At 34.5% G+C, this 21759-nt stretch overlaps 4 protein-coding genes across 4 annotated transcripts; 3 read left to right on the forward strand and 1 right to left on the reverse strand.

Moving 5' to 3' along the window:
• Window positions 1–3725, reverse strand: LOC110622162 (pentatricopeptide repeat-containing protein At2g06000). The gene is made up of 2 exons (XM_021766579.2): window positions 1671–3725; window positions 1–447 (listed from the first exon to the last, which is right to left on the reverse strand). The coding sequence occupies exon 1, from the start codon at window positions 3424–3426 to the stop codon at window positions 1780–1782; it is 1647 nt and encodes a 548-aa protein (XP_021622271.1). The 5' UTR covers window positions 3427–3725; the 3' UTR covers window positions 1–447; window positions 1671–1779.
• A 1565-nt stretch (window positions 3726–5290) lies between these two features.
• Window positions 5291–9975, forward strand: LOC110622158 (double-stranded RNA-binding protein 2). Its single transcript, XM_021766576.2, has 4 exons — window positions 5291–5500; window positions 6674–6921; window positions 7440–7659; window positions 8520–9975. Exons 2-4 carry the CDS (start codon window positions 6676–6678, stop codon window positions 9779–9781), a joined length of 1728 nt encoding a protein of 575 aa, XP_021622268.1. The 5' UTR covers window positions 5291–5500; window positions 6674–6675; the 3' UTR covers window positions 9782–9975.
• A 645-nt stretch (window positions 9976–10620) lies between these two features.
• Window positions 10621–14762, forward strand: LOC110622157 (probable nucleolar protein 5-2). Its single transcript, XM_021766575.2, has 9 exons — window positions 10621–10778; window positions 11014–11113; window positions 11436–11477; window positions 11888–12067; window positions 12146–12310; window positions 12783–12983; window positions 13304–13801; window positions 13905–14039; window positions 14121–14762. Exons 2-9 carry the CDS (start codon window positions 11036–11038, stop codon window positions 14550–14552), a joined length of 1731 nt encoding a protein of 576 aa, XP_021622267.1. The 5' UTR covers window positions 10621–10778; window positions 11014–11035; the 3' UTR covers window positions 14553–14762.
• Window positions 14763–15811: 1049 nt separating this feature from the next.
• LOC110622156 (probable serine/threonine-protein kinase At1g54610) lies at window positions 15812–20606 on the forward strand. Its single transcript, XM_021766574.2, has 8 exons — window positions 15812–16042; window positions 16600–17010; window positions 17295–17579; window positions 17722–18039; window positions 18524–18751; window positions 19108–19208; window positions 19380–19494; window positions 19949–20606. The coding sequence occupies exons 2-8, from the start codon at window positions 16657–16659 to the stop codon at window positions 20285–20287; spliced, it is 1740 nt and encodes a 579-aa protein (XP_021622266.1). The 5' UTR covers window positions 15812–16042; window positions 16600–16656; the 3' UTR covers window positions 20288–20606.
• The last annotated feature ends 1153 nt before the right edge of the window (window positions 20607–21759 follow it).

The raw sequence follows: 21759 nt of genomic DNA on the forward strand, positions 1-21759 counted from the left end.
TTGAGATTTGCAAATGAAAGAAATTCTGGTAATAACGTTGAAACTTGAAAGCATAATCTACAGCACACTGCCACCTCCTCAACTACTGGAAGTTTGTAACAGTGTGCTGCTTAGTATACATAATAGTAAATCTGATACAGTTCAATGCACTAGAATAATTGATACTCAAATAATTGCTTTAGAAAATAACTCTGCTTTCTCACAATAGTGATAGAATCAAAATTTACTAAACAATCTGAGTGTAGTGTATCAATGAATGTCAAGCACTCAAGCTCGTCGAGCCCCAATCACCCCAACTCCCCACATGTTTCGAGACCTTTCCCTTTCCATGACATTCCACTTGGAGTTTCTCTTGTGAAACTCCATTATCATCAGTATCTTCGGCATGGGAATTCAAAGAGGTACATGATTGAAGCAATCCTTGGCCAAACCCAGAACTTCTTGTGGCTGCAACAACTCAACCATTGCCAAGTTCAGTAGAAGAACAAGCTAAAGCTTATTGCAGCCGAAAAAAAAATCTACAAGCAACAAATCCTAGCGGCAAATGCAACAACCTTTGAATGGAAACATGTTATAGCAAATACTGATTGTGCAAAAGAACTACTGGCATTATAAAGTGACATGAAATTAGGGTATCCAACTTTACCAAGGGCCCCACTTACAGGTTTTAACACTTCAAAACAAAACTTTAGCATGGCAAACTCAACATCTATGAAAGCCATCAATTAAATTCAGTTTCCAGAAGCATGAATTGACTCAATTCTTGGTATTGAATTTCTCTTTGTAAATTTTCTTAAAAGACAAAAATCATTGTCCTTCCCCATATTGCTTAACTTGGAAATAGGCACCGTCCTCAAAAGTTTCTGATGATACTGATTAGTCAGCAAACAATTTGCAGCGCAGCAATGGAGGGCTAATAGTAAACTACCAATAGCAGGCTGTAAACTTCCATGAAATACTGGTGGTGGTAGTAGGCTTCTGTTCTGGTATAAGTAGTTTACTTTTTACAAGGATCTCATTGTTGTAAGTGCTCCACTTCTTTCTATGTTAGGGAAAAAATTGTAAAATCTTGCATCTAAAAATGGTTGGGTGATTTGAATAATAAAACTAAAAAGTTTTAACCATAATATGTGCTTAACAACCCCACGAGGAAAATTCTTACTTTTTTTTTTTTTTTTTGATTTACCAAATACTCTTATTTTTATTTCTTTATCCCCTTTCATTTCTACTTATCTTATAAATCATTACAGATAATGAGTCAACAAGACAATAACACATCCATTAGTAGATTCCTCCTTTCGACTCATTCATGTACTAGAACTATAGATACAATCAACAACAAACAACATCTTATAACAACCAGCTATTTTAAACAATAGGCTACACAAGGTACTTTTTTTACCTGAGGAAAGCACCTATAATAAGAAAATTACTAGTGAAATTGGACCTATTGTGAACTTTGTGAATAGCAGGAGAAAGTAACCAAGACATGCAAAGTTAGACTTTACTTCAAGGTTGAGAATAAAAATGAATACTAGAAGTAAAGTGCAGAAGAAAAAATTTCGTACATACAGATACAACAGTATCAGTACCAGCATTTTTTTTTGGAGTACAGTGCAAAATTTTTCTTGTTGAACTTGCTAAAAATTCAAAAAGAACAAAGCACTTACTGACTGAAACTCTCTGGAGCATGCTACAATTTGGGGGTGCATGATAAAGCCGGACCTTGTTTGAGTGATGGGTCCAATAAATATATTCCAATTGTGCACTAAACTTCTTTCAAGCAGCCACTGGGATGTCTGCATTTGTTTTCAAAGGAATAGTAGCTCTAAAAGATAAAAAACTCAAATTGAGGTCCTCTGGTGATGTTCGTGCAATGTGAAAGGCTTCATTAGGCATCCCAGCCTTCAATAGGCAAGATACCAGTGCCCTAATAGTTATGCTATCTGGAGCACAACCAATTGCTAACATCTTATTGAAAATGTTAATTGATTCATGCATTCTCCCTTTCATGCAATGTCCAATAATAAGAATGGTGAATGTCACTTTATCAGGATTGCATCTCTTTTCCTCCATTTCTGTCACAATCACATTTGCCTCATCCACATTCCCGGACTTGCAATATCCATCAATCACAGGGTTGTATATAAATGGTTTTGGAGTGACATTACTACACTTCAACTGCCTTAAAAAGTCACGAGCTTCGTGAAGTCTATTATGCTTGCATAGGGCATTGACAAGAACTGAATAAGTATAAACATTTGGAGATATATTTCTTGCTTTCATCATATCCCACCTCTTCAAAGCCAGGTGAACTTGTCCAATTCGACAATAACCATCAATCATGGAAGTTAAAGTAACTACATCAGGTTCACAGCCAAAAGAAACCATCTTTTCATGCATGTTTTCTGCTGCAACCATGTCACCAATCTTGCCAAAGCCATCAATAAGAACATTAAAAGTTACCACATTGGGATTAATCCCAGACTTAATCATCTCCTCAAAAAGGACTGAGGCTTCCCCCATCTTACCCAGTTTGCAAAACCCAGATATAATAGATGTATAAGTCACGACATCAGGTGAACAATCTTTTCTCGACTTAACTTCCTTCAATAGGTCACAACCTCTATCTAATTCATTAACTTTACACAATCCATTTATCAGAGTGTTATATGTAACAAGATCAGGTAAACAACCAAACCTCCCCATATCATTGAAAATTTCAAAAGCTCTATCAACTTCTCCTGCTTTGCAGAGACCTCGGATGAGAATATTGAAGGTCCAAGTATCAGGAGGTGATTGCAATACCAAATGCTCTTTAAAGAAGCAAATAGCCTCATTTACCTGATTCCTCTTAACCAATTCATTTAACAAACTATTATAAACAAAAGTATTAATCCTAATCTTCTCAGCCCGAAGGTCAGCAAGCAGTTCCCTTGCCAGATCAAACTTGCCTGCTACCACAAGTGAAGTTACCAAAAATCCTAAAAGTGTACCATCAGGCAAATGCCCATCACTATTCATGTAATCAAACACCTTTTTCGCCAAATCATGGAGACCCATTTGACATAAAGACCTTATTTGCAAATTGTAAGTTGAAAAAGAATGAGTGACACTCAAATTCAATCTACTGAACTCCAAGAACTTGAAACCCACTTTTGGATTATCAAACCGGTTAATTACCTCGAATGCTATCACAGGGGTCAAGTTCTCACACAAATACCCCAAACAAGCATCCAAAGAACGCGAACGGACAAAAAGGGTAGCTACAACTTTAACAAACCAAGCCTCGTGATTTCTTATTACCTCTCCGTCAGGGAAGGGACGAAATCCTCCTTGAGTGTGAGTGTGAGCGTGAAAATGGGCAATGACAATCGTGGAGGCTCGAACCCTGAAAGGCGGGGTATTGAGTAACAGGAGGTTCATCGTCAACCCCAAGCCATCACTGAAACTCTATAGCAACGACTTCACGAAGATGGCCAAATATTTCACCGAGTCGCCGGGATTTCGCGGGTTTTTGGCTAAATCCAAAGTTGATGATCTCGTGCGAGTCCGGTAAAAATGACCGAAAGCTCTCATGCCGAAGCCACCAATACTCCTGCCTGTGAAAGCTTCTCAATGAGGAAGGTTTGAGGTTTGAAACTCTGCCGACTTCTTTTTCTAAGGATGCGTGAGAGAGGCGGTCGGAGCTTGGTAGGAGAAGGAGCATAGGGTGAAGACTGAAGAGAGGGGAACAAACTATACTGGGCCTAAATCTACTTGATGTTTGTCTTTGGGCTCATTCGGTCTGGCATCTGAAAGCCCACCCATGCCTGATTTTAATTAATTTTTTCAAGCCTTTCTTTATTTTACAAAAAATATTTTCCATAAAAAATATTACTTAAAAAATTTAATAAATAAAAAATATTTTCTAATTAAATAAAAATTTAAATTATTTTTAAAAAATAAATTTATTTTTTCCAAAAAAATTATTTTCTAAATTTTAAGAGTTTTATAGATTTATTTTTTAATATATTTTATTTTTTAAATTAAAATTAAATAATAAAAAATAAATTATCTTATTAGAAAATATTTTTCACATAATTTTTTTTTATAAAACTCACAAGAAATTTGAAATGTTTAAATTTAATTTGATAATTATATTAAACTTTGAAAATATTAAACATAATTTTATTGATTTTCAATTAATTATTAATATCATTTTCAAATATATATCAACATAATATAAAATTCATTAAACTTGTGAGCAACGTTTTCCTCAACAATAGGGATAAAGGGTTAATAATTTAAAATTTGGATAAGGGTTTAGTTAATACACTATTTAATATGCATTGAAAAAAATAATAATATTTTTATAAATTAAGAATCTCACATAATAAAGTATTTTTTTAATAATACATTTTATATTATTAATTTCAAAAATATTAAAATTAATTATTAGTGTAATTAAGACTCTGTTTTGTTATATAAATTAATGTTAGGAGTGCTTAGAAAATTTGAATAGTGAAAATATTTTTTATTAAAAGAAAAAAAATAAGTACTTTTTTAAAAATGACTTACTAAAATAATTAATTTTTTAAAAAAATTACTTACTTTTTCTAAAAGGAAAAACATTCTATAAATTTTATTAATATTATTATATAAATTTGTTAATATATTGGCAAATCATGTATCCATCATTATTTATTGAAAAATAGAGAACATATATCAACTCATTATTTATTATATTATATTTTTATTTTAATATTTTTTTAATTAGTATCAAAAATTAAAAGATTAAAATTTGAAATTTCTCATATTTACTCAAATATACTTATTATCAGACTAAATCTGTTAATTTAATATTTTATTTAAATAAAATATTTTAAATAATTATTAAAATACTAATAAATATAGTAGAATCCTATAATTCTTTTTCAAATAATTTTTGGCATTTTTACATTATAAATCAAAATTTTAATAAACATAGGAAATGAGAAAATTAAAAAATATTAGTGTTTTTTTTTTTTTGGGAAAATCTATGGTTTTTTAGTTTAATTTATCAACTCAATATTGTCTTGCAAAAAAAAATTTTGGTGCGATTGTCAAATTGATTGCAAAATTAATCTAGTATTCCTATTCCCACGCGGAAGATTTTTATTGGCTGATGTAGAAGTAAGTGCGTAATTTGACTAGAGCTACAAGTACTGGAACGCTGCAGGTGAGGTGGCGCCGGATTCTAGAAGTAATACGACATCGTTTTGAAACTGGAAAGGATCAGATAGGTACAAACTGCAAAAATTTCGGCTTGCAGTAAACAGCAGCTTGCTCGTTGTAAATTTAGCAGTTCTCACTGTCAGCGCTTTCACTAAGCAAGCTCTCTCTCTCTCTGGAAAAAGACATGAAACCCAGTTCCCAACTGCTGCTTCGTCACTGTTCATAGCATTCTTTTATCTTGCTTTTCCACTACTTTTCCTTACTTTCTTCAGAAAATCTAGCAAGGGTCTTAGCAACAGCATAGGTGAGACTCACTTTCTTATTGGGTTCTTCAGTGAGATCATTTCCCATTGTTTTTTGCTTGGTGATTCGATCTTTGCGTTTCTTTTGTTTGTGGGTTTTATTTCATGTCATTGTGAGGATACAACAGACTTGCGTATTGCATAGATATCCATTTATATGTAAATCATTGTTTTATGGGTCTTTAAATGATTAAATCGAGGTGGGTTTTGATTTTCTATATGGGTTTCGTGTATTGCCTATATTTGGGTTTGAATTTTGTTAATGAGTTTGTTTCCTTTTCTATGTCATCTTGGCATGAGGGTTTAGGAGAACTTGATGCTATTTTGTTAGATTGATTTCTTTTGGGGAATTGTGTAATTACTTTGTCAAGCCTAAGAGAAGAGGCATTTTGTGGACTTGATAACCTTTAGATACCCTTTGCTTATTTAATTATGATTTTCCCACTTTTGGAGATCTTGAATCACCTTTCCGTTTTAATGGATTGTATGTGGCCCTAATTTTTAGCTACCAAAAAAAAAAGCATCAAGCCCCCATGATATATCAACAAACTAGGAATGGGTATCTTTTACTTGTTCTAGTTTATATAGTTTGACTGCAAATACTACCCTGCCCATGTTTGAGATTTATCACTATATACAACCAGTAGAATCATATTATTTAGGTAAATTACTTAATTTTTGATGACCCATGGTGGTAGCTTCCTTCTCAATCAGTAATAGGTTAGCTACTGTATCGACTTCATGCAACAGAAGACATGAGTCATGCAGTTTGAGCAAGTTACCAGTCTTAATGTTTGAAAACCAATGGACCGTCCATGTTCTTTTCTTTTATGTTACTGTAAGGTAGAAGGCATCGTCACTGTTTCTTCTCTACAACACAAGCACAAACATCCTTTTTTTTTTTTTTCTCAATCGAAATCAATTGGTTTCAAACTGAGTTTTGGCTTGCTATCTGTAGGAGATGTTACACATATCTCTTGCCTCTTGTTATGTGGAACTTATGTAAAGAAGTGAGATAGCAATACAATATAAATGTCACAAATGGCAAAATTGACCATACGATTTTCCATGTTCATTTCAACAAGCATAATAGATGCAAGTTTTCCCCCGTAGACATAAAACTAGGTAATTTTTGTTTTTAGTTCCTTAATGTGTATTCAATTTCATACATATAGGAATGTATAAAAACCAACTGCAAGAGTTGGCTCAAAGAAGCTGCTTCAATCTGCCATCTTATTCTTGTATAAGGGAAGGACCAGATCATGCTCCTCGATTCAAAGCTACTGTCAATTTCAATGGAGAGACTTTTGAAAGCCCTGCCTTTTGCTCTACTCTGAGGCAGGCAGAACATGCAGCTGCTGAGGTAGCACTCACCACACTTGCAAGCAGAGGTCCTTCCAGAGCATTAGCTGCTAGAGTTTTGGTAAGCATTGGTCAAATGTATCCATTTTTCTTCAATCAAGTTTGGATTCTTGTAATATTCAGAATGCTTTTTGGAAACTCCTGTAGTTTCATATAGCTCGTAATTATCTTTTGTAGGATCTAAATTTTATGAATTCCATATCTATATGGCTTGAAAGATGCTTGGCTCCATCATGAAAAAGGTTTATGAAAAAATGTCAACATTGCAGAAAAAGTTCGGCTTTGAACGGAGAGGAGGCAACTACATTGCCTTCTTTTGAAACATTATGAGCTTTATAAATTTTTAAGTTCGGTAGCGAGAGAAAATAAATAAATAAACAAAATGCAAAATGAACTATTATTATTATTATTATTATTATTATTATTATTTTATAATTGACTTGATACCCTAGTTACTTTTTTCAATTTCCCAATACACCATTCTTTTATATTTTTTCATTTCACTTGAATTTTACACTCTGCCTCAAAAAATTCCATCCATTTAATTTTTTTTTTTCTTGCTTCTGTTCTACTGCACAGGATGAAACTGGAGTCTACAAAAATTTGCTTCAAGAGACTGCTCACAGAGCTGGCTTGAAACTTCCAGTGTATACCACTGTACGTTCAGGGCCTGGCCATGTTCCTGTTTTCTCATGTACAGTTGAACTTGCAGGAATGAACTTTACTGGGGAGCCAGCAAGGACCAAGAAACAAGCTCAGAAGAATGCAGCAATGGCTGCCTGGTCTGCCCTAAAAAGATGTATGGATCTCATTGTTTTGAATTCATTTTTGTTCAGAGCCATCTAATGTGGCTAGGATGAGGATAAACACTTCTGCGTCTGCTTTGAACTGATTAACACATCATTACAGTTATCCATCTCCTTGATTTAATGAGCATGAATTTTCCTTAAGCTCGAGCTAACTTTTCAAGCCATGGCTATCAGCCCTACTCTTATTGCTTCTTTCCTAAACAGTCAAAATTTGTGGTAGATGATTAATATGGCAGTATAGTTAGCAGACAGTGTGGAAGCAACCTATAGGCTATAGCATTGTACAACAAAAAAGCATGTGCATTTTTTTTTGGTTTTGGGGGGGGGGGGGTGAGTAAGATGCCATAATGCAGATGTTCAGCAATATTTCAAGCATGCTGACTTTGGTAGGGAGGATATTTTCTGAGGTGGGTGGACACATGCTCCCAGTTACCTCATTGCACCTACTGTATTCCTTTCTTTGTTATTTTTCCTGCCATTACTTGGAATAGCTTCTTGGAAACTTGGATGTATTTTTTTCCCTGACTGATTCTTTGTTTCTCCTACAATGCATAAATTGTTTGCTGAAGTTGTGCAAGACTGTTCTGCATTCGTAAAGTAAAATAGAAAAATAAATAAAGAAGATCATATATATATGTGATTCAAGTGATGAAAAATGAAAATGCTCTTTTTCTTCTTCTTAGTTATATAGCTCGTGTTTTTCTCTTTGTTTAACAATAAATTTTATTCTTTTATCCCTCAACCAAGTTTTCTTGAAAAAAAATGTTTATCTCATGCAATTGCAGGCTTCTTAAAATTTAATCAGTTGCTTAATGTGAAGGTATGTGAATATTAATATGTTTTTTTGTAGTGGTTCAACATGGCTCATCCTCCAGTTCATCATCTTCTTCTGTGGAGAATAAAAAAGGAGGTGAAGAGCAAGAACAAGTTGTAATTGCTCGTTTTCTCGCATCTCTACAACCATCAGAATTAAAGAACTCAAAGCAAAGTGATTGCCATCGGGGAAAGGAGAAATTTATCCCTGTATGCAAGGACTTGACCCCTCCAACACCAAGCTTATATCCTATGCAGTGCCAGAACTGGGCATATCCTGGCTTTTCCCATGAAATGGCCATATACCAAATGTGGCAACAAGAACAATTGTTGCAGTTGCAAAGCCGTTTGTTGACGCTTCATGTTCCACCAGCTCCTCCTCCTGGCCCTCAGATTCTTCCATATATGCAGTCTATACTCCCTCAAGATTCTCGTCTATTTGTTCCTGTGAGAGAGCGGGAACCAGTACCTGTAGGTCCCAGAATTACAATTTCCACCTCAGGACCATTATTGTACTGCTCAGATAATGTGGCCTCTGATCCAATCAGGGAAAAGTCCAAAGTTACCATTCAGGAAATACACGAGGAGAAGAGTGAAGAATTATCCGAGTGCTCTCCATCTTTGGTTCCAGATCCTCCTGTTCTGAGCAACTTCAATACTGAAGCGAGATTTGATGATTCAAGTCATGAGGATGAAAAACCGAAAAGTGATGCAATAGAAAGCAAACTTGAAAATGTTCAACTAGGAGGACACCATACTGAGCAATTCGAGAAGGCTTCCTTCAGGAGCATGGCTTCAGGATACACACATGTAGACTTCAGAGTGCAAAGCCTACGTGGTTCCAACTCTTCCCATTCTACTTCTCAATATCCCCGAAGATCAAGTTTGACAAGTTGTAGACCACCTCTGTCTGTAGCACCTCCTGTAACAATCAGAACCATGGAGCCTAGACCATCTTCAGCACCACCTGTAAGAATCAGAAATATGGGACCTGTTTGTTCTGTTCCCAGAGCACGAGATTTGGCAGCACAAGTTCCAGCTCCACCAAGAATGAGAACTGGAGGTTCTTTGTATTCAGGCAGACCCCAGCCTCAAAGAATGGACTTTGGTGGATTGCATCCCTGTTCCATGGCACCAGCAGTCCGAATAAGATCAGTCGTACCAGTCTGTTCAGCTCCACCAGCAAGGAAAATGCCAACTGCTGGGCAAGAGGGAGCATCACCTAGCAAAGAGAAGGAAGATACAGTACCTGAAGATGTCTCAGCGGCAAGTTCAGAACTTGGCAAACTTAGAACATGAGCGCAGTATAGACACTAGAATTCATCCTATTCCTTCATTTAGTGGTTAGTTTATGCAGTTGAGTCTGTGGAGGTGTTTGGGCACCCATGATATGTAATCATTATAAATGTGGAGCTGCTACAGATAATTTATATATAAATATACATTTGAAAGTCATATTCTTTAAAGTTAATGAGGATTGATTTTTTTTCTCCTGGGTTGGTTGTGATATGTTTATATTTATAGTGATTGGTCAGGTTATTCCAAAAAAGGATCAAATATAAATTATTCTAGAAAGTGAAATGAATAAAGATTCATTTTTAAAATTATAATTTATTTAGTTGGTATAATTTAAAATTATAATTATTTAGCTTATATAATTTAAAATTATAATTGGTATGGTGGTGTGAATTTTCTTATTCTTATTCTTGTTGTGGTGCTGTTTTAATTTTTTGAATTTTGAACTGATCAATACTTTCTGGATTGAGCGATTTTTTCTGAATTAAACTTTATATTCAATGGACTGTAAATTTAATATGTAATTTGTGGTTTTCATCATGTAATTGTGGTGTTTTAGGTGTAAATCTATCTTTGCATGGTAAAAAAAAAACAGAACTATGCATTGGACCAACTTTTAAATATAGCTGACGGATGCGTAGACCATTCTGACTTGTCCCCGCATCACAGCATTATGAAGAAAAAAGAGAAAACACAACCTATACCCAATACGATTGCTAAAAGTTCACACCCTCCTTCTTTTTTGACACATAAGCCACAATGTAAAGTTGTAATACCAAAAATGTCCAATTTCTCAACCATAAGTACTAAACTACCCTCAAGAGAGACAGTTGTCCACCAGGCAACAAGAAGTACAAACACAAGCAGTCAATTAAAACGGCGAGTATTTCTTCTTTTCCTTCGAAAGGCGCCTGCGCTGCGCTTATCAAGCCCCTTTCTTAAAACCCTAGTGGACTTCTCTCTCTTTCCCTCTCTCTATCTAAAACGCATTCTTGAATAGGTGAGCAATCTCTCGACTGCTTTCTAGTAAACTCTAGATGGAAGTCACGATTCTTCCTATCATCGGTTATCTTTTATGTGATCTCTGCTTCAGTGGGTTCACAGTTTTAACTAAAATCGGAAGTGTTCTGTTCCTTTTAGTCCTTTCACGACCTTGTTAATGATGAAATGTGAGATGGGTTTGCTTTAGAACTTGCATGGTTGTTGGAGTAAATCGAGAAAATTTGATTTTGCAGGTCGGTTTTGAAGCATTGAAGGATGCTTGTGCTGTTTGAGACGCCGGCGGGCTTTGCCCTCTTCAAAGTTTTGGATGAAGGAAAGCTAGCTAAAGTTGAGGTAAACGATTGTCAACCCCGTTTGGTTTGGGGCAGAAGTGAAGAAACATAAGATTATGTGTCATAATTTCTGTTTTTATGGTTTTGGAATGTCAATGCTTGCCTGTTATGCATGTTGGTTCCCGGTTCTGTTTTTTTAAATATCTATGAGTGGATTCTACATTCTGTTTTCTTGATTATCAAATTTCTGAATATTAGAGAATTCAAGTTTTAGTTTACATTGATTATCTAAGTTTTATACTCGAAAAAAGTTCGTAGAAATGAGGTTCCTTGTTTTGAAAATTTCGGGTTAATGTTTATTTCTTTTTGTGATTTCCTTTCAGGACTTATGGAAAGAATTTTCTACCGCAGATACAGCAAGAAAGGTTCTCTCTCTCTCTCTCTCTCTCTCTCTCTCTCTCTCTCTGTGTGTGTGTGTGTGTGTGTGTGTGTGTGTCAAGCTGAAATTTTGAAATGGTGAACATTATATGGTTGTATGCTCCTCCATGCGGCAATTTTGAAATTTACTGTTTTTGTTGTCGTTTGACAACTGTAGGAAACCCATCATCCTTATTTGGTCTATAAGAAATATGTTTTGTAACCTTCTTTCGATGTTGAGCGGCTGAGATGGTCAATTTACTTTTCTGCCTCTTTAGAACGTAATCATATGGCAACGTTGTTCACCATTAACCTGGTCTTTTTAAATTGGCCTGTGCCCTGTAGTTGTCATTCTTTACATTATCCTTTTTTTCTTTTTAGTTCCAAACTTTAACTCTTTTTTGGTTATAAACATCAGGTTGTCAAGTTGAAAGCTTTTTCCAAGTTTGAGAATACATCAGAGGCTCTGGAAGCAGCAACGAAAATAATTGAAGGCACAGCTAGCAAAGGTCTCCGCAAGTTTTTGCGTGCTCATTGTGAGAATGAAACCTTAGCTGTGGCTGACTCAAAGCTTGGAAATGCAATCAAAGAAAAACTGGTGTGCTTATTACTCTAGGAGTGCTTTACATTAATTTGATAATAGGTTGCATAAGTTGGAGCCATTGTTTTGTTGCAGAAAATAGAATGTGTTCACAACAATGCTGTCATGGAATTGATGAGAGGTGTTAGGAGTCAGTTGACTGAACTCATAGCTGGTCTAGGTGCTCAAGATTTGGCACCAATGAGCTTGGGTTTATCTCATAGTCTATCTAGGTACAAACTGAAGTTCAGTCCTGACAAGGTATTTATTCTTAATTGTGCTTTATAATTTCTATGATTGAAGTGTCTTCTCTTCTCTGTTGGGGGCACATGCATGTATTGTGATTGTCTTAATTGTTTTTTGCCTATTGATATTTATCTACAAATGCTGGCAATTGACTGTATTAATTACATTTATTTGCTTGTCACTTATTCCAGAAATCCTTGTTAAAATGCATGAACTCAAGTTCTTTTACAGTCATGATAATACACCTGAAGTTCCAATTTTGTTCTGAACTCTGACAGATATGCTCTGGTCTTGCTTCTTAGTGGAGGTTTTATTCCAAAGAAAAATGACTGTTAGGCCAATGGGAATTTTCTGACAAATATGCTTAACACAATTATTTAAACAATTTTTGCCTGGATAAGATATTTACAAGTTATAACAAGTCCATGAAGAATTTTTGGATTTTCTTGCGCTGTTTGGTCTCTTTGCTAATCTTTTTCTGTTTTAGGTTGATACGATGATCATCCAAGCTATTGGTTTGCTTGATGATCTGGATAAAGAGCTCAACACATATGCGATGAGAGTTAGAGAATGGTACGGTTGGCATTTTCCTGAACTTTCCAAGATTGTACAAGACAACATCCTTTATGCCAAAGTGGCGAAGTTGATGGGAAGCCGTGAAAATGCTGCAAAGCTTGATTTCTCTGAGGTAAAAGTATAATTTCTCTACTGCAATTACATGGTCTCATCTGCATGTCCAGCTTATGGTTTTAAGAAATCATAAATCCTATTCCTGCCTATTTGTAGAGTCCTCTTTTTTTCTCCTCTTTTTTTTGTGTTATATTGTTTTTAGGCTATGCCGGTATGCCCTGTGCTGGCCAGTGGTGTCCACCTGGACAGTATTCTTGTCCGAGTGTTTGTCTTTGACTGTGATATTTTTAATGGTATGGACAGACATGAGTTTCACATATCAGAGGATTTATCATGCTTATAAATGTTTTGCTTGTTTCTTTCTCTTAAATTTCATAGATACTACCAGAAGAAGTTGAGACAGAATTGAAAGAAGCATCTTTGATATCCATGGGAACTGAAGTTAGTGAAGTTGATTTGATGAATATTAGAGAACTCTGTGATCAGGTTTTATCTCTGGCTGAATACAGAGCTCAGCTGTATGATTATTTAAAAAGCAGGATGAATACCATTGCTCCTAATTTGACTGCCCTTGTTGGTGAGCTTGTTGGAGCTCGGCTCATAGCTCATGGGGGTAGCTTATTGAATCTGGCAAAGCAGCCTGGAAGCACAGTACAGATTCTTGGGGCAGAAAAGGCTCTTTTCAGAGCTCTAAAGACAAAGCATTCAACCCCCAAATACGGGCTAATTTTCCATGCCTCCTTGGTTGGTCAGGCAGCTCCTAAGACAAAGGGGAAAATTTCCAGATCACTAGCTGCTAAGGCAGCACTGGCAATTCGATATGATGCTCTTGGAGATGGTCAAGATAACTCTCTGGGACTGGAAAACCGAGCGAAGGTACTTCACAATTTTTTAACTATTATGTTCTCTCTTTCTGTGTGTGTGTGTGTGTGTGTGATTTATTTTAGGGGAAGCATTTCTTAGATGCAAGAGTTTGTAGCTTGAAGCACGGTTGAGGAATCTTGAAGGGAGGGAATTGAGTCGTTCTGGTGGATCTGCTAAAGGCAAACCAAAGATAGAAGCTTATGACAAGGATCGAAAGAAGGGAGCTGGAGGATTGATAGCTCCTGCCAAGGTCCATTTTTTGATCCCATTTATTATTCCTAGGTTTCCCTTACATTTTTTCAGCTTATTATTGACTCTTTGCTTTGCACAGACTTATAATCCATCTGCAGATGCTGTTCTCGGGCAAACACCAAACTCTGCTGCTGGGATTGAGGAAGACGTTATCCCAAAGAAGAGGAAGAAAGAGGCAGAACCTTCTCTTATTGGGGAAGTAGAAGAAGAGGCTCCAGTTACTGCTGAGCAGAAGAAAGAGAAGAAGAAGAAAAAGAAGAAAACTGATGAAGAAGGAACTGCTGTGTCAAACGAAGGAAATGATGCTACTGAGCAGGAAGGCGAAGGGAAAGCAAAGAAAGATAAGAAGAAAAAGAAGCATAAAACTGAAGGCAATGAAGTGCAGAATCAGAGTGAAAATGCTGATGCAGGGGAAAAGAAGAAGAAGAAAAGAAAGCATGCTGAACAAGATGAAGAACCTGAAATACCAAGCAAGAAGAAAGAGAAAAAGAAGAGAAAGAGTGAGGATTGAGGAAATCTTGGAAGTAGAGGCTATAGGCTACCCAGCAATTTTGGATTAGCAATTAGGAAGCAATCGAGCAACTCCATACTTCTCTACTGTATAATTTTTGTTTTTGATTTGTTAGCTTATTCTAGTGTATTGTCTGATTTCCTGTGGAAGTGATAATATGAGATTTTCCTTTGGACATATTTTAAAAAATATATTTGGATTTCACTTGCATATCAATCTGCAGATATTTCTAAATTTGTTTATTCAATTCTGTAGTTAATTTATATATGGTTATTCAAAATATGCTGAAACATGCATGATTCTTTTAGTTAAAAGGGAAAATTAAACAGCAGGAAATATATACTTTTTTTATTTTTAGGAAAAATAATTTCATATGTCCATTCTTTTATTTACACAAGCTTTACTTTACAGGCTTGTGGGGAAAAAAGGATTAATCATTTGAATATTAAAGAGATAAATTCGTTATGTAGTCTAATCTAATTAAAGAACATTATTGTAATCTGCCATTGTTTCTTTTCTTTCTTTTTAAACTTTGTCTGGTCAAGGCACTTTTACATAAGCTGCCACTTTAAGAGGGAAAAGCAATCAAACAATTTAATTTGAAATATTTTTTTTCTTTTGAAAAAAAATGAGGTGAGCTAATTTAGAGTGAGAGGTTTTGTTCATTTCATATTATATAAGAAAAAGTAAAAACCTATAAAAATAATTCTTCCATATGATGTACAATCTCTATTCTCTTGTTTAACAATAGGGGCAAGTTGGTGTTTATATTAACATTAATGAAAAAAAAATTAAATAAATCCTTTGTTATGATAATCATTAATTAAACATTCTCAATTAAAAACAAATTTAATATATTTAGTATAATTCAACTAAATTTTAATACCCAAATTAAATATTAATTAAATAATTATATCAATATTTATATAAAATTAATTGATCTATATACATATGATTAAACAATAAATACATAAATCTTAATATATATATATATATATATAGTACCATTAATTTCATTATAGTATATCCCCAAACAAATTACTATCTTCACTAACTTTTATTCTTGAGTTAAATATTTATATTAAAATTTATAAAGAATAATTAAAATATAGCAATAAATCATCAATACAAATTAAATATTTAATTTAATAATTATTAAAAATTAAAGGGAGCATAACAAATCCCATTAATTCAGGAATGAAAATCTATGGAGAGAGAGAGAGAGAGAGAGAGAGAGAGAGAGATGGGAGCTTGGGGGTTTGACTTGGAAGAAAACAGGAACAGAAGGAAACATTAATCTGCCACAGTTTCTATAATTCTCTCCCTTTCCCTTTCTTGTCCGAGTAAGGAACCCAACAAAACGAGAAAAGAAAGCCAAAGACCCAAAAGACCAAAAACTAATACTTCCCAGCGAAGAGATTGTTAATATATAATACAAACATTACTTCTCTCTCTCTCCCCATCTCTCTTTTCACTTAGATTCAATCAAAGTAAGTATCTTTCTCTCTAACCATCACTTTCTTTAACCATCTCACTCTTTCTGTAGCTATCTTTCTGTTATTAGATCAATTTTTGCTTCAATTCAGTTCTCAAAACTTCTATCTCTTTGTTTCTTTGATTGTATGTCTCTTTCTCTTGTGTCAGATCATTTTTTTTTCCAAAAAACAAAACTTTTGCTTATAGTTAATCAGTAGTAAAAGCTCTAAAGTTTAAACCTTTGGGTTTATGATTTGCACTTATACATAACTTGAGGTTTCAGTGATGATTATGTGTTTTTTCTTGTCATTTTCTTTTCTTTCTGATTTTTTTTCTTTTGATTATTGGGAATTCTGAATCTGGATAATAAGGTTCTTATTAGCTCGTGTTCATGTTCTTATGTATGAAAGCCAATTTGGTTTTTGAGCCTGTTCTAATTGTGAATTCCATTTTTTTTCTATATCATACAGAAATAATATTGTGTATAAACGGTTGGAATTAATTTATTCTAACATAAACTTGTTGGTTTTGAAGTTGCTTTATGCTTAACGATTAGTTTCTCGATTTGCAGTGATTATTTGCAGTCTGGTTGCGGAGAAACCCACGTAGGCCATGTTAGATTTAAGAAATGGGGTGTGTCCTTGGTAGAGAGGTAGCCTCTGGCATAGTTTCAGAGTCTAAAGAGGTAAAGGACCTGAGTGTTGAATCCAGAAGAAAATTAGACAATGTTTCAGTGACTGATGCTAGTAGTATTGTTGAGATTCAAAATGAGGAAACTCAGAAGAAGAAAATGGAGGGGGATCAGAAACCTAGAGGAGAGAGAAGAAGGTATAAGCCAAACCCTAGGTTGAGTAATCCACCCAAGCATTTGCAGGGTGAGCAGGTGGCAGCTGGATGGCCACTGTGGCTATCAGCAGTCTGTGGGGAGGCACTCAATGGATGGATTCCACGTCAGGCAGACACATTTGAGAAGATAGATAAGGTGTGGTATGCATTTTTTTTTCTTCATGATGTGGCTTTGTGAAACTTAGAATGGATCAGTTGTTAGTATGTTGTCAGTTGGCATTGTGAAACTCTCTCTGGAATGCCTGTTGCAGATGATGTTACACTTAAGGTTTTGAAATCTAAGTCATAAAGGTTTGAAGTCTGCATATGAGCTAATTTAATTATTGCTATGTTGTTGACTCGATAGTCTCTATTTTCTTGCTGTTTTTGGAATTAGTATTTTCATTCTTATTGTTTCTTTCATCCTTGCTGGTCTGGTAGATTGGATCCGGAACATATAGCAATGTGTACAAAGCTAGAGATATGCTAACGGGTAAAATTGTTGCCCTAAAGAAGGTCCGATTTGATAACTTGGAACCTGAAAGTGTAAAGTTCATGGCTAGAGAGATCCTCATTCTGCGGAGATTGGATCATCTGAATGTTGTAAAGTTGGAAGGCTTAGTTACATCCAGGATGTCATGTAGTTTGTACCTGGTATTTGAATACATGGAGCATGATCTAGCTGGACTTGCAGCTAGCCCAGGAGTAAAGTTCACAGAGTCACAGGTCAGTCCAAATCTGTCTTGAAATTTAATATTTAATTGGATGCGTACACTTCCTAGGTGCTATAGTATAATTACTTATGCATACGCTTCCTAGGTTCTATAGTATACTTGTCGTTTATATCTACTATGTCTCCACATTTCAGGTTAAATGTTACATGCGTCAACTATTGTCTGGACTTGAACACTGCCACAAACGTGGTGTTCTTCATCGTGACATCAAAGGATCAAATCTTCTCATTGACAATGAAGGGATACTTCGAATTGCCGATTTTGGATTGGCGTCTTTTTTTGATCCCAATCACAAGCATCCAATGACTAGTCGGGTGGTTACGCTTTGGTATAGACCTCCTGAGCTTCTTCTTGGGGCTACTGATTATGGCGTGGGCATTGACCTTTGGAGTGCAGGTTGTATACTAGCTGAGTTATTAGCCAGAAAGCCAATAATGCCAGGTCGTAATGAGGTATATAACTAGTTCTTTTTGGCTTGTAATTAGCAAGGGCAATTATCCTTTTTATGCATGGGCTTATATCTTCCCTAGTAAATATGATTTCTGTAAAATGAAGGTAAAAACTAAACTTGTACAGTTTGCCAAAGGGCCAGAGCTAGGGTTTTGCAAAAAGCTTAAGTGATTTATTCATGGATTTTATAAAAGCTTTGGACATTTTGGTTTCATCCAAAAAGAGCTGGGAATGGATTAGATACGGCTGACTTTTGTTTAAAATCCGATAGGCATGTTAAATGAGGTAATAATGGATAATGAATCCATGAGGAAACTAGCCTCGGCGAGTTTTTCCGAGATATGCATATATACATGTGCACACACACATCTTGATGAACTTCTTATGTATATTATCTTGTTATTTGACGAAATTTGCTTGACCAATAAAACTGAGATATATACTGTATTCTCAATTATAATGACAATTATTTTTTCAATGAGTTAGGTAGAGCAACTACATAAGATATACAAGCTATGTGGTTCACCTTCAGATGAGTATTGGAAAACGTCAAAATTGCCTAATGCAACTCTATTTAGACCTCGAGAGCCTTACAAAAGATGCATAAGAGAAACATTTAAAGATTTTCCACTGTCATCACTTCCTCTCATAGAAACTCTTCTTGCATTTGATCCAGCTGAACGTCAGACGGCGACAGCCGCTCTTAGAAGTGAAGTAAGTTCTCATTGTCTTTTTTTTATGGCTCTTGTCTTCCAAAGGTTTTGGTAATTTGTGTTGTTGATAGTTGTTGTTTTCTTCTGTCAATTCTTGTCATCCTGAATGTCTTCTGTGTTGAGTTTCTGAAATATGATGAATGTTTGCATTGTTCCATAGTTCAGGATGAAATCAAATATGTTCTGTTGGCTATTGGATCTAATAAAGTGGTTTTCTAGTTGCAAATTGAATTTTTGAGAACTTGTATTTATGGAAAACCTGTACACACAAACAGACGGATAAAAGGGATGATTTTTGCTCAATTTCATAATTGAAGCTGTGTATGCTATCTTGTTCATCTTCCTTGTTTGGTGCAGTTCTTCACAACAGAGCCTTATGCCTGTGAGCCTTCTAGTCTTCCAAAATACCCCCCAAGTAAGGAGATGGATGCGAAACGACGAGATGATGAAGCTCGAAGGTGCCTTTTTAAACCTTCACTTTTTATTTTCTTTCCTAGTCAACATTTCAGTAAAAAATTTCCATATGTAAATGTGCGGGGTTGTGAAACACTTCAGCAAACATACTTAGCATCTCTATGTTTCTTGTAAATTACTGTATGTAATTAAATTTCATTCATATGATTGTGTAGATTAAGAGCTGCTGCAAAAGCCCAGGGTGATAACACAAAGAAACTGCGGACACGTGAACGTGTTAGGCAAATGCCTGCTCCAGAAGCCAGTGCAGAGATTCAATCTAATATTGATGTATGTCTGTCAACCATTATTTTACTTTTTATGGGTTCTCTTACAAATTAACAAATTCATGATCATATTCTGCAATTTAGTTTTCTTGTGCAAGAATAACCAAACAAATCAACTTAGCATGAAGCAGATAGCATTGGTAAACTATTGTTTTCACCTTTTGACATGACAATCTTTTAGCACTGCCTGTTAGGAATTCTGTTTTCTGTTCATTGTAGAATAGAAATTTCTGTTTCGCATTTGAATGAGCTTTATATTATTGTTTTGCTTTTTCATATGTATGCTGTAGCAACTTACATTCAACTTCAGTTAAAAATAATTAGTCTAAAGTGTAGCAGTTGAGAATCAGCATTATTGTGATTAACATTCAAGTCTCAGAGATTTCATTGATTCAGCGACTCGATTTGAGTTTTGCATTTTCTTGATCATTTAAAACGTTGTTCTCTACGCAAAACAGAAAAGGCGGCTGATTACGTATGCAAATGCAAAGAGCAAGAGTGAAAAATTTCCTCCACCTCACCAGGACGGGGCACTTGGCTATCCTATAGGATTATCTCAGCACATTGATCCTGCAATTGTTCCTGTTGATGCACATTATAGCTCTACTTCACTCACCTACTCAAAAGAGCCAGTGCAGATTTGGTCAGGTCCGTTGGTTGACCCAGCCGGGCTTGGTGCTCCTAGACGAAAGAAGAATGCTGCAGGCGATACAAGAGAATCGTCAAAAACTTCAGTAGCAACCCGAAAAGGTAAAACTGGCGATACTCAGTTTAAGGGAAAGAAAATGCTGGCTTGAAGTTGGTGGATTTGTTAGAACTGGCGATTGCCTATACAGCAGAAGACACACTGCCATTTTAAGCAAGTGCTTGACTTCTTCACACATGCAAGATTTATAATTGATTTGGTTAAAAAAATGGAGTTGGGGGGTGAAATCAAAATTTCTACACTTAACGTTTTCCATTATTCATCATAGACAATTTTTAGTTCTTTCTATTGGGATTGTGAGAAAATTCCATTGATGTGTATATTTTAATTACTTCTTTTCTTCTTATAGTTTCTTGTGTTGAAAAGTGGAATGAAATCAATCTCTTCAAGGATATACATCCTTCTGTTTTTCCTTTTTTTTTCCCCTCATTTTGTAGTTTGACTGGTAAAATATTTTCATTTTAGTTTGGCGTCTTCATTTTTTTTAAAAAAAAATTTAAATAAATTATTATAAAATTTAAACCTTATTTAGTTGGAATAATTTAATTAGAAAACTTTAAATAAATATTAAAATTGTGTCTGTTTGATTATATTTTTATTTATTTAAAGAAAAAATAAATTACTTCTACTCGTTTAGTTAAATTATTTCACAAAAAATAAATTTTACAGGAAATGATTAATTTGAATTAAATAAAGCGTTGAAGTTACTTGGCTTTATTTATGGTCAATTCAATCCTGCACAGTTTTTTTTTTTTTTTTAAATCCTTCACAAATTTTGCTTTAATGGAGAATCTCTACCTTTTTCTTTATGTTATTTTCTCACAAGATAATATGCATAGTTTTCCTTTATTTCTTTTTTTAAATTTGTTCTTGTCCACCTACCAATCACTTTCAAAAATCTGAACCTCCTTCTGCAAATGAATTATATAATCACTTCATTCAATTTTTCTTTTTAAATAGATAAATTATATTTATAATTAATGAATCGATTTTATATTTTTAAATTTATACACTTAAATTTTTCTATGATTAATTTATTCTCACTTATTATAATTTAAATATTTTAATTCTGTATTTATTATTTGAAAAAACACTTAAATTTTCATTGACTTTTATATATAATATTTTATTTAATTAATTTTTAACATTTTTTTTCATTCATTAAAATATTTCTATAAATACGAATTCAAAATTTTTAAAAAATATTTATAATTTTAATTATTTTTTGAAAAATTTTGAAAAAATTTTGAGTATTTTTATATTTCACTCTTAATCTTTTACAATTGGTCTACATGACTATTTATACACAGAGAATCATATCTAAACAGGAAGTAAATAATCAAATAATAATTATAGAGATAATTAAGGATTCTAATCAGATCAAATCAAATCTCTAGAATCAGCTAGGATTAGTTAAATAAGTCAACACCCCCCTCAAGTTGGTGCAAAGATGTCACACATGCCCAACTTGCAAATCAGATTATAGTAGATCTTGTTGTTAAGCCCTTTAGTAAACACATCCGCAAGTTGCCCCGTAGAAGTCACATGAACTAGGCTCAAGAC

The sequence above is a fragment of the Manihot esculenta genome, chromosome 9 (assembly GCF_001659605.2).
Source record: "Manihot esculenta cultivar AM560-2 chromosome 9, M.esculenta_v8, whole genome shotgun sequence".
NCBI classification, from domain to species: Eukaryota; Viridiplantae; Streptophyta; class Magnoliopsida; order Malpighiales; family Euphorbiaceae; genus Manihot; species Manihot esculenta.